This window comes from Palaemon carinicauda, chromosome 38, assembly GCF_036898095.1.
Source record: "Palaemon carinicauda isolate YSFRI2023 chromosome 38, ASM3689809v2, whole genome shotgun sequence".
Lineage (NCBI taxonomy): Eukaryota > Metazoa > Arthropoda > Malacostraca > Decapoda > Palaemonidae > Palaemon > Palaemon carinicauda.
The window spans coordinates 51979360-51992648 of NC_090762.1; the positions used below are offsets into that span (position 1 = coordinate 51979360).

Here is a 13289-nt window from a genome sequence, read left to right on the forward strand (position 1 = left end):
CGATCCGATGGCCTTCTTGAGCCAGCTCATGGAGAGGTTGAGTAGTGTAGTCCAGTCCCAGTTTGCTCCAATTCTGATAGAAAATCCTTGCGGTCCGGGCTATCACAACAACGGTAGTTTGTGGTTCCGGACGCGTCAAGGCTCCCGGCGATCGTTAAGAATGACCTGTGGCGATTGGCTCTTCATGCCCCATTCTCAGAGGGCATGTTGACAATAGCATGAGGTGGTCCCCGTCCGGTAGAAGATTTTGAATGATATCCGCCGGTTTTACAATTCACCTTCCCTTGATACGAGTGCCCGTCAGTGGAAGAACTAATAAGGGTAGACAAGGTTCCCAATGAAACCATTATCTAGCCAAAAGAGCAAGCTCGGTCCGCCTGGGTCCGGACTTTAAATGAGTAGGAATGTGTCAATACCAAGTTAACCCCTCATAAGGGTACGTACACTATGTTCGAAGTGGACGGGCAAACCCCGACACCACGTACCACCAAGGTAGTAGGCCTTACCTTACAGGCGGATATGGTAGGCAAGCCCATGCCACAACTAAGGAATACGGAACTAACTTCCCTGTTCTTCCCGGGAGACCAAGAATGCTGGATCGATGCACCAGCTACTTTCACGGCAGGGTCATTGAACTATGATTGTGTCACCACACAGTTTAGTGAACGACTCCCCAGACTTCCAGACTCTCTGATTAAAATAGAATACGGTGCAAGAACCAGCCTGGGTAGATCTATCAACTCAACCATGATGGCGGAGATGACTTCGTTAGTCTACGCGAGGAGCCACTTTTTTAAAATCCTGACAAAGTCTTTGCCTCACACACTACAGTGTGATATATGACTTTGCAGTGGCCCGACGCAATTGCCGGAAGCACGTCTTAACTAAGGACTCCATTAGGTATGAGCCTAACAGGTTACTTAAGGCCTTGATCTGGGGAGCAGACTTATTCCCGGAGGATGTGGTAAATAGCGTCCTCGGAGAAGCAGCTAGAGTAGGAAAAGACCAAGGAAGTTTCAGTCCTTCCATGGGCCACAGGCTCAAGATGTGCTACAGGCAATGCCAGTATCCCAGATGAGCCAGCCATCCACCTCAAGAACCCAGCCACAAAATCAATGTGTGGGTAAGCTAACCACCTCAACAACCGATAGCCACTACTCCGTTTATTGCGTCTCCGGCATATCATCCTTCCTTCGAAACACAGGGAGTGTTTCACGGATATAATAGGCATGCGAGAGGTAATAGAGCTAGGGGAGCCTTCCTGCATAGAGGCGGCGGAAGAGCTTCCAGGAGAGGTAGAGGATTTCGAGGGAGCCGTGGAAGCAGACCTTCTGCAAACCAGTGAGACTCCCTAGGTAGGAGGAAGGCTGTACCTCTTTCGGAGCCGTTTGGCATTAGCAATTGGCATACAACATCATAACGAAAGGTCTAGGGTGGAGATGGATGAAAAAGCCCCCTCCACCAATCAGTTTTTATCAGATTCCAACGGCAGATTTAACACTTTACACAGGAGATCTCCTTCTGAAGAAAGCATTAAAAGAGGTAAAATTGTTTAAAATTTCAAGGACGTTTGTTTAGAGTGCCATAGAAAGACTCGGACAAACGAAGAGTAACTTAGATCAGTCCCATTTGAATACATATATTCAGTGCGACTAGTTCCATATGCTGACCGTCTCACAGTTGAGGACTTTTATGTCCCCGTGGGGCCGTCACCACCTCTATAGATCTTACAGGCATTTATTCTCATATTCCGATAGCATGGCTTTTTCGTCCTTTCCTAGGATTCAAGCTAGGCAAACGGGCTTACACCTTCAAGGTGATGCCGTTCGGACTCAACATAGCGACCAGGATATTCACTAAGTTGGCGTAGACAGTAGTCCAAGAGATGAGAACTCAAGGAATACCGTTAGTGGCCTACCCAGGCGATGGGTTTATTTGGGCCAACAGCGTCGAGGAATGCCACAAGGCGTCGGACAAAGTAACAAAATTTCTGGAACACTTAGGATTCCAAATAAATTTCAAAAAGTCCTGTCTTACTCCAGCAACGTGCTTCCAGTGGTCAGGTCTATAATGGATCCTGACCACACACAAGCGGTCGATTTCACCACAGAAGAGGATAAAGATAGTAAGAAACACAAGAGGATCTCTCAAGGACAAACTAACAACCCGGAGAAACCAAGAAAGAATCCTAGGTTTACTCCAGTTTGCCTCAGTAACAGACACATTACCGAGAGTCAAGCTGAAAGATATCAATCGAGTTTGGCAGTCCAAAGCAAACGAGAAATATCGAGACAAAATTTCTCTTATTCCACCAACACTATGGAAAAGACTTCAACCATGGACGAAGGTAAAAAAACCTAGCAAACTCAATACATTTACGATTCCCAGCGACAACATTGGTGGTCCACATAGATGACTCCCTAAGCGCTTGGGGAGGCTATTCCTAATACGAACAGGTTCAGGGGTTGTGGACAGTGACACTCCGACAACTACACATCAATATCCTAGAAGTCATGGAAGTGTTTTTAACTCTAATAAGACTTTCCCCGTCACAGAAACAACATATCAATCTAATACTAGACAGCCAAATGATAGTCCACTGCATAAACAGGGGAGGTTCCAAATCAAGTCGCATAAATCAAGTGATGGTAGCTATCTTTTCAATGGCAACAGGGAACCATTTGCACCTGTCAGCTGTTCACCTGGCAGGAGTAAGAAATGCGGTTGAGGATGAACTAACAAGGACACCTCCGCAGGAGTCGGAATGGTCCTTGGACAAATAGTCATATAATTGGACCTGCCAACAAGTTCCAGGTCTCCAAGTAGACCTATTTGCCACGGAATCCAACCACAAGCCACAATGTCATGTAGCCCCCAACCTGGACCCTCTGGCCTATGTCACAAATGACATGTCCATAGATTGGAACAACTGACGGAGGATTTACCTGATTCCACCCATAAACATGCTAATGAAAGTCCCGGACATGCTCAGGAGTTTCAAAGGTCGGATTGCCCTCATAGCCCTCAATTGGCCCAATGCAACTGGTTTCCTCTCTTGGTGGAACTAGGACTCCGACCTCTGCGGATTCCCGAACCAAGTTAGCACGGATGGTACTATCTCACAATGTGTCTGCTTCCTCACGAATTCAGAGTGCCTTCACTTTATGGACTATATGAGATTTGCAGCACAAAGAGATGCTGAGATTGACCCTCTTTAACACATTGTTCCTAGTGTCAGATATATGAGATTCTACCCTTCGGCAGTATGTTCCTAGTGTCAGATATATGAGATTCTACCCTTCGGCAGTATGATTCTGAATCATGTAAGAAAGTTAGCCAAATTTCTGGAAGACTTAGAAGTTCGGACGATGGCTACGAATCTGGCAGTTACCTTTTTCAAAACTTTCTTTGAAGGAGGCCTAGTCAATAATACTATTACTATGATTAAATCTGCTTTAAAGAAAATATTTCGGCTCGGGTTCAATATTAATTTTACAGATTCGTATTTTTCGTCTATTCCCAGAGCCTGTACTAGACTAAAACCAGTAACTCGCCCTCACGCAGTTTCATGGGTTTTAAATGATGTCCTTGATCTAGATTCTGACACTGATATTGACTCATGCACTTATATAGAGCTTCTTAGAAAGACTTTATTTTTAATAAGTTTAGCCTCAGGAGCCAGAATATCTGAACTCTCAGCATTATCTAGAGAACCAAATCATATTGATTTTCTTTCTTCTGGTGGAATTTTATTCTCTCTAGATAGAAAATTCTTAGAAAAGAATGAGGATCCACAGAATAGATGGTCCCCATGGAAGATTGTCCCACTTCCACAGGATCTATCTCTGGGCCCAGTCAACGCTCTGGAAGACTTTAAATAGAACTTCTTAAAAGTCTTCAGGCCCTTTGTTTATTAGAGAGGATGGAGGAACCATTTCCCTGATAGGAATCAGACAATAGATTCTTTATTTTATTAAACGAACCAAGCCGGAATCTGTCCCACATGCCCAAGATATCCGAGCTGTAGCAACATCAGTCAATTATTTTCGTCACATGAATTTTGAAGAATTAAAAAGATATAGTGGTTCCTCCAGGTTTAACAAAACCATTATAGCAGGGTCCTATCTTCATATATATTTTTCCCTTAGTGCCTTGTCTCCTATTAAGGAGCAGGGTGACACCTGCCTTGCCTATTCCCCCTACCTTAACATTGACCATTATTTGCATTGTAATTAAGAGATTGCTATATTAAGGATTATTAGTAAAACATTCTTAATTAAATTACTCTATTTTTTATTCAGTTCCTCACGTTTTTGTGTATTTCCAAGCTTATGGGACCAATTGGCTGTTACTATTTCACGGAGTGACACAGGTTGAGCCCAGAAAAGGGATTTTGACGAAGGAAAAATCTATTTCTGGGTGAGGGACCTGTGTCGCCCTGTGAACCCACCTTCCTTTTTCCTCACCCTAGGCTGGCCCAAGCCGGGGGTGCTAGTAGGAATAATGGGAGAAGGATGGGTAGTGGTAGTGGTGGTGGTGGGGTGGGGGGAAGGGCAGTAGCTGTAGAGAACGACACCTCGTAGTAACGGGGGATGTTGAGGAGGGAGAAGTCTAATTGGTAAGGGACCTCTGGTAGTGGTTTCACACGCCCCAGTTTTTATACCGACACCCTATAAGGGTGAGCGAGCTGGGTATATTCCTGGCATTCCATGCAACTTTTTTCTCTGGTATATTTAGCAGTATTTATACCTTAGAAATGGTGCTTTAAGGAGCATTTCACTGGGCGACACAGATCCCTCGCCCAGAAATAGATTTTTCCTTCGTCAAAATCCCTTTATCACAACATATACATCTGTAATTACTGTATATTACTGTACAGTACATATTGCATTTGAAAGTCATGTTGCCAAACATTAATCTGCTTTTTATTTTATGCTCTAGGTTCCTCTGATAATTTGGCTCGTCTTTGGTCAGTGGAAACTGGTGAAGTTAAAAGGGAGTACTCTGGTCATCAAAAAGCTGTGTCTGCTATAGCCTTTAGAGATGTGCTTTTCCCCTGTTCTTAGCATACAAACCTGCGTATGTCAAATGTAAATAACATTTTTATATTGAATATCAAATTTTTTTGTAAAGATTTTCACTTTAGGCAAATTTTAATTTTTCTACATATTTACAGTACTGTGGTCTGGATTTAAAATATTGTTTTGATGGAATTTTTGTCTGAAAAAATATGAATTGAATTTTATATTCATAGTAAATCGTAGTAGTTTTTATTTTGCTGATAGCTTATGGGTGCATTCTTTTTAGTATCTTGTAAGGTTTGGAGTCTTTTATAGTTACAAATTGTTTGTAAATTAATCTAGTTCACAACAAAAAATTAATTTACAATTCAGATTATCGGGTGTGTCCTTGTCATTAAACACACATGCCTTATATAGCGCTGACAATGGCCAGTAGATGGAGACATCAGAAATATGAAAAATTGTTGGCAAACATATTCACTGTACAGTATCTTTTTACTGTACAATAAGTCTTGTGTTACCTAGCATTTGTTGCCTATTTTCATTTTAGCAATATTTGCTATGTTTTAAAACCTTTATTTTATCCTTTGTCAATTTCTTCAGTGAAGTACTTTACAGGAATTGGATTTTTTCCTTAATGGCCTATGTAACTTGTAGATTGGCCAAAAGGAATTAACCAGGAAATTACTTGTTTAATTTGAAACATTTTAGTTTTCCTGATTCACTTCTATACAGTATAGAGAATTATTTTTATTGTAATGTATGTTAATAATTCATAAGTGTACAATCATTCCTTAGTATTCTTGAGGGTATTTGAAAATTGTTGTGAATCACAATTGTGATGAAAAATAACCTTCCAACCTTCCAAGGATTAAGGGCTCTGTTTATTGAACTTATCAACAGTTTGTTCTTATACAAATACAAACCATCATACTTTAATAGGATTGTAATTCCATCTTTGCTGAAAATGGCTGTTAAACTTTTATCAAGGTAGTAGAAGTTACTGGCAGGAGGAGGGTAAGGCCCCTCCCCCTGGTAGTAGATGTTACTGGCAGGGGGAGGGTAAGGCCTCTCCCCAACCCCAGCAGTCTTGCAATCACTTTTGTTTTTGTCCGGAATCTGTACGGACATACACTACTTCTTCCTTCTTCTGAATACTGTTAATCATCTTATCTTATTTTCTTTGCAATTTGTGTTTGTGATGAGTACTCCATGTGCAGACGTGCAGGTATGTCCTGGTAAATCTGGAAAATAATGTGGAAGGTTTATTAGTAAGCCTTCAGTGGATGCTTATCATCTTTGTGTGTTTTGAAGTGGTCATGATTGTTTACTGTCATTATCTTGCGACGAGGACAGGTCATGGAAAGATGACAAAGATGGAATCATAGGCTTCGTATGTGGCAATGCCCAAGCTGATGCTGAGGAATATCTTTTGCTCCTTTTTCCCTCCTTCCTCTTCTCGACATGTACCTACTTTGGATTCCTTTAGGACTGGATCCACTGAAGGAGTTTGTAAGGGGGTTTGGGACCCCACCTTGCACTTGGCCATGCTTCAGGGAAAGCAGAAGTATTGCCTTTTCCTGATGAAGGCAATACTCTTCCGCATTTCCCTCAAAGTTTGCCTTCTGTTATCCCTACCTACGACAAAATTAGCTAGATTATTGACTTGTGTAAGTTGTGGTCTTCCTTGGCCATTGTTTTTGTTCCATCTGTGTAGAAGCTTCTGAAGATCTTGGCTAATGTCAGGTACTTAAACCCTTCCTTTTCTCTCCATCTGTGTTCTCATCTGCTGTGGGAAGGATCCTGTGACCTCTCCTGTGCAGGATCACTGTTACCATCTCCAAATCCTTGACTCTGAAGTTTGGTGAGAGTGAGAAGAAGTGAACATGTTTTTCTCCCTCCTAGCTATTCTTCATCTTTGAGCTCACCCTTGGGTGCTGATCTTTCAGATGTTACTCTTTTATGCCAGAGTGCAGTATGTCAGTTTTGCCAAAGTCTCGTGAGACTTCGACAGGTCTCTCCTCACGTACACAGAGGTGGTGTGTTATCGAAAAGTGACCCAGCCTGGGAGTATGTATCGGTACAAGATGCAGGTGCTCACACACCTGCTACGGGTGCTCGGCCCAGCACAGGACCAAATTTAACACAGATAGTCATCGACTTATGACTGTTCAACTTTACAACCACTTTTACACTGTCATGATGTCACAAGTCTGTTAGAAATAGTACACTAATACCACACCATTTCCCTAGAATTAATCTATTTTCATGTATAAAGATGAATTACTTTATCTTGGTAAGTTATTATTTTCTTTTATTATTAATATACAGTATCCATTTTAAATAAAAAATATATTAAGAAAAGTTTTAATATCTGTCAAATTCATACTGTATCATATGTTTGGTGACATCATATTTCTGGCAAAGCTGCAGAAAAGGAGTGGGGGAATAGAGTTATTTCCTCTCAATAGGCTATCGATTAATGTTAGTATTCCCATAGTTGAAATATCGAGTAACGATAGAGAAAATATTTATGGGTCTGTATCAGTTGTTATGAGTACTAAGTAACGTAAATTTGGCTCCACAACTAGAACAGAATATCATATTTTACACGAGTTTCATTTTCTTTGTTTCATCTCTGGTTGTAGATTTTTATTTATCTGAAAAAGCACACTAATAGGACAAATATTTTCTTGAAGTAATATATTTTCTTTTACATTATAAAAATAAAATACTTTTGCTGGTTAAGTTAGTATTTTTTTAATTCAAGGCAAATGAAGTTTTGCCTGTTTTGCAAGTCATTCTTTTTTTAGTTGATATCACAGCGCACACGTCTCGCAATGTCATATTTTTGTCGGAAGGCAAGTGGCAAATCGAGTGATATCCTATTGATTAGTTTACTAAGTAACGATACCAATTATTTCAGTAGTCTGTATCAGTTGTTATTAGTAGCTTACAGCACTATTTACCATAAATTTAAAAGAAGTACTGTTTGTCTGGTGACATTTTTTGCGGAAGACGAGCCAGCAAATCAAGTTATTTCCTTGCAATACTTTACTGAGCAATATTAGTATTCCCATTATCGAAAAATCGCATAACGATACCAAATATATCTATCAATGTCTAAAAAGAAATCCCGTACTGAGAGAGAGAGAGTGTACTTATTTAATAACTAATGATAATAATGGCTCTAAACAAACTGTATGAAAACTATATCCTATAACATTGGTGCCTATGTAGTATTCATTATGAAGATATTTTGAATAAGTTAGAAAATTATATAAATGATATACAGTACTGTACCTTGTTATTTGTGTGTGTGTATAATCAGCTGAAGGCTACCAAAAGTAAAACAAAAGTAATTGTTGATTATTGAAATGCACCCGAATTTGAAAAATAGAATACAAAGCTCGAAAGTGAGTGCATAGCTAACTGTCAGTTGGGTTGGGATTACCCTTCACCTGCCAGTAATTAACACTACCTCATTAAAAGTTTAACAGCCATTTCCAGATAAGCTAAAATCTTCAGGTTTGTATTTAGTTAGATACTGTACTGACAAATTACTTTTTTTAAATTTGGAAAATTACAAATAACTTTTAAAAATTTGGAAAATTAAAAGTTATTTTCCAAAGAAAATTTTATTTTTTTCCACTAGCATTATGTAATGTTGCTGCGCTACATATTTAAAGTTTCACCATTTTTTATATGCTCATAACTTGTGTGTTTATTAGGAAATATATAGCTTTGATATTTTGAACTTTAGGAACACATTTGCATAGCACAATACAAGCTACGTATCCATAGTATTTTGCTGAATGTCTGAAAAATTTTCTTTTATGGTAATGTATGTGGAGTTAAGGAAAATAACATATGTTTAGTGCACATTATTCCTTCAATGAGTTTTTTATAATTTGTAAAACAAAGTACTGGTAATTTCCTATAGACAAAGTTTCATTCAAAGACTGGTGCTGGTTTAATGAAAAGCAAATTATTAACAGTAACATTCCCTAATGTTATTCAGTTAGCCTTTTTTTTTGTTTGCACTACTCTTGCACTTATAAGAGTGAGAAAATATTCTTATTATTCTTGTATTTTATCTTGGGATATTAGGGATAAATGTCAAGCTTGTGTAAGCATAAAGAGAAGAAATCCTCAGAACAAAATATGGGGCAAGATTCCAAAATCCAATAATGCTTGTCTGGTTTGCAGTACCGACCCTAGCACAAATATTATAACATACTTTAAAGTTGAGTGTAATAGGAAATAACAATTTGCAATAATTTTCAGGAGTTGAAAAAGCAACATATTTTCCCTCTTCCAGTTAAGTTTATTATTAAATTGGATATACCAGAGAAAATCCTTTTAACCAAAAAGAATAGTTTAACAGGAAGAACTCCAACACCCACATCCCAGCATCTCCAAAACTTACTTGATCACCACAGTATATGTCATTATCATTAACACTAATTGATAGTTGAGGTTAGCAAGAAGTCTCAGAGGTAAGCAGTTAAAATCCCAAATATGTAGAAAAAAGAATGAATGTAGGACTTCTTGCATTGCATGATTTAAATTTATACAGTATGTACATTTGGTTTCTAATAAGCCTAGGATGTTTACTATCATGCTTACAGTTGACTTATATAAAGACATGATACATTTTTAGTATTTTTCCAAATATGTATACAATATTTGATAAGTAATTTTATATTTTTTAGTCTGGAAATCAGTGTTATCAGAGATATTTATAATGCATAATCTGATAAAACAGGATTCACAATGTGCCTGTCTAGCACAACCCTACTAGAAATTGTGAGAAGGATGGAAGAGTGCAGAGAATTTCAAAGCTTGGCAATACAGAGAAGGAATTTCTAAGCCTTGCATTCTGTGTTCAAAGGAGAAAAGATAAGGTCTTTGGGTGTTATAAGAATGTGTAATTTAGAAGGACTTCATTAATTTGATGAAAAGTCACCAAAGAAGTACTAGGGTACCTGGTGGTGTAGAGAAACCAGTAAAGAGAGAAGGATATATTGTGAATGACAGAAATTGCATTTGAGTCAACCCTTTAGTGAAGGGAAACAAATGGTGGAACACCCCATATATGAGACCAAGATCCTAAACTGGGATTAGTAAGACCATCTTGAAGCTTTAATAAAAACAAATTGTGATATCTAGATAGACTATTATTTATACAGTATATTGGCTAATTGAAACTTTGTGTTCTCGCCAAGAAAGATGTGAATTAACCTGAACATGATAAAAATGAGGGTTGTAATTACAATATATGTTACACAAGGAAAAGTAAATTAAAGCAAGAATTAGTTGATCTGTTCTTAGTATTTTACTTATACAGTTTTATTTAGGTATTGAAAATTTATAACTTAGTGGGTTTTCAATAAAAATTTTGATATGAAAATATGTGTATATATACAATAATATTTGTACCTCATATCTTACCAATGTTTCAATATTTGGATTATCGAGGTGTTTGCCAATTACAAGAGCTATCAGCAGAAAGTTTTCTGGATATCTTAAGGGTTATGGTGGCCTTTGTGGTAAAGTCCCTGACTGGTAATCGCCAGACTGTGGTTCGAATCACGCTCAAACTCATTAGTTCCTTTGGTCGCTGCAACCTCACCATCCTTGTGAGCTAAGGATGGGGGCTTAGGGGAGATTACAGATGTATCTGCTAAGTCTTCAGCAGCCATTGGCTTGGGGGAAGAGAGGTCTTGGGTGCAGATCATATTTGTAAATGGTCAGTCTCTAGGGCATTGTCCTGCTTGATAGGGCAATGTCACTGTATCTTGCCTTTGCCACTCGTGAGCAACCTTTAAATCTTTCAATTACCTATATTTATTTATGTCAAACTACAGTCAGCAGGTAGGTTATCTCTTGTTTACAGTAGTACCACATGTTATGTGCAACTGTAAATATGATCAAGATATGAGCATAAAGATTCAAATTGGGTTACAAGCATTGCTTCGGTCTGCAAGCAAAAAATTTGCATCATATGGGCATTTTTAGTGGACTAGTACTAAAGAGACTGGCATGTGATGTGCAATAATCACTCATACACCACCTATACATTGTTCACGAGATTAAGGATGAACCCCAGTCTTCAGTTTTGGAAATCCCAGTCTTTGAGCTTGCTCCACTTGAAGCTCTGAGTTTCAGATGAGAAGCACCCTGGTGCACCAATGCCCTTGAGCATTGACTCTTATGATAAGGACTCTATCTCTGAATTCTCTGCCTACTTTAACCTAGTGTTTTGGGCTAAAGCCCAGCTGAGCATACTGGTTTGACTTCTAAACCAGTGAAGAACACTCCTGTATCTCTTCAGGCTTTTGTTTCAAGAGATCTTATTACGAATCTCACAGAGGCATGCAATGTTTAAAAGCACCATCACCAAATGAGTCATCCACTGGCAGTATGTCACCTCAGAGAGCACAAACCTCATGTGTGTAAGGATCCACTTGTGAGAGGGAAGCATATAGGAGCATGCAAGTACGCACGACCCTCAGCCTTATTGAGCGCACACCGAGTTCACAAGATCAGACACCTCCTCAAGGAATAACATGAGTTAAGAAGAAGAGTCATTTAGAGGACACGCCTCTCTAAGTTCTCTGTGAGAGAAAAGCTTAATGAAAACGGCTCTTTCAGTTGACCGGCCTGTGCCTTTTCAGATCGTAAACTGGGCACCCAAAGTTTAAGGGTAAATATAGGCTTTCTCCTATTTAGATTGTTTATCAGAGAGGATCGAAATCAACCCAAGAGCCTTCACCACGACCATATCCATCAGAGTTGCAAATTGCTCCTCTGTTCATCAAGAAAGGGAATCCATGACCCACAGAAATTAAAATGGGCTCCTGAAGTTTTTGGGTAAATATAAGCTTTATACTATAGAGATTGTTTATCTAAGAGGGTTGAAATCAACCCAAAACCCATCACCACAACCATGTCTAGACCCAGAGCTCCTGGATGAGCTGGAACCTCCTCTCCTGAAACACTTAGTGCCCTACCTCTCTCCCTTTTCCAGCGGTGAGAACGTCAGGAAGAAAAACATTGCTTTAAAAAGAGAAAAATAAACGGGCGACACCTACGAGACTGAAGAGTCACAATCAGACATCTCCTTCGAAGAGGGCAAGACTTGTCTCCCCCGAACTCGTCGAGACTTCCCATATCACCTACTTCTGGCTCCTGCTGAGATGAGAATCCTTAAGGTTATCTCTACAGAGCCTGATGAGGAGTCTTCTATCTTGAGGGTCTTAGAACTCATCAGGAAAGTCAACAACTTAGGTGATGCTCTAAAAGCCCCCTTCTCTGGAAGACAGAATTTCATTGACTCTTATTCAGGTAAGAACATACCACAAAGGACCACCTTGAGTTACCATGGTTGCGTCAGACCAAGAAGACCATCCATAAACTAGAATCGTAAGTCTCAACAACCAAAGACTTTCTGCGAGCTGCTCGTTCCTCAAAGTTAATTCCTCCTATCTTTTTGAAGCAAAGGAAATTTTACATGACAGGAAGTTCATCATTCCCCTCTTCCCTTAAGAGAATATGGAGGCAGCGGCAATGTCAGTTTTGCAGGTTTCCTCTTGGTTAGACCACTGGTCTGTGGCACTCTCATATTTTGCAGTACTATATCTCAGAATCTGGCGCATTCTAAGATACACAAACAGTATGAGCTCGCCTTTTCAGATGCAAAAGAAATGAAGTTCCTGGTTCACCAAGCTGCTTATCAGTGTAGCAACTAGGTAGTGAAGCGTAGGGACGCAGTGGTTAGCAAGTTCATCAGTTATATGGCATCCAAAGACTAACTGTTTGGCACAGAGTGCCTCTCTTTTTTCCCCCAGGCAAAGTGGGAAATGGCAAGTTAACCCTCCTTCAGGAGTGTCACAACCTTCAAACAACCACAACATCATATGGTACTGCCTGAACAAAAGAACTTGCCCCACAGAGAGACACACCAATGACAACTGCCAGTTTTTATTATTATTTTTATTATTATTATTATTATTATTACTAGCTAAGCTACAACCCTAGGTGGAAAAGCAGGATGCTATAGTATGCCCAAGGGCTCAACAGGAAAAAATAGACCTGTGAGGAAAGGAAATAAACTATAAGAGAAGTAGTGAACAATTGAAAAAAAAATATTTTAAGAATAGTAACAACATGAGAATAAACCTCATATATATAAACTAAGCTCTTCAAAAAACAAGAGGAAGGGAAATAAGATAAAATAGTGAGCCCAAGTGTACTCTCAAGCAA

General features: G+C 39.3%; 1 protein-coding gene across 2 annotated transcripts in view; it reads left to right on the forward strand.

The window, feature by feature from the left end:
- LOC137630624 (target of rapamycin complex subunit lst8-like) overlaps positions 1-5811 on the forward strand; it is a 224782-nt gene extending 218971 nt beyond the window's left edge. For both annotated transcript variants that reach the window (XM_068362229.1, XM_068362228.1), the window contains exon 6: positions 4942-5811. In XM_068362229.1, coding sequence (XP_068218330.1) covers positions 4942-5066 — 125 coding nt within the window. In that variant the 3' untranslated portion in view covers positions 5067-5811. The remainder of the gene's footprint in view (positions 1-4941) is intronic.
- Positions 5812-13289: the final 7478 nt, after the last annotated feature.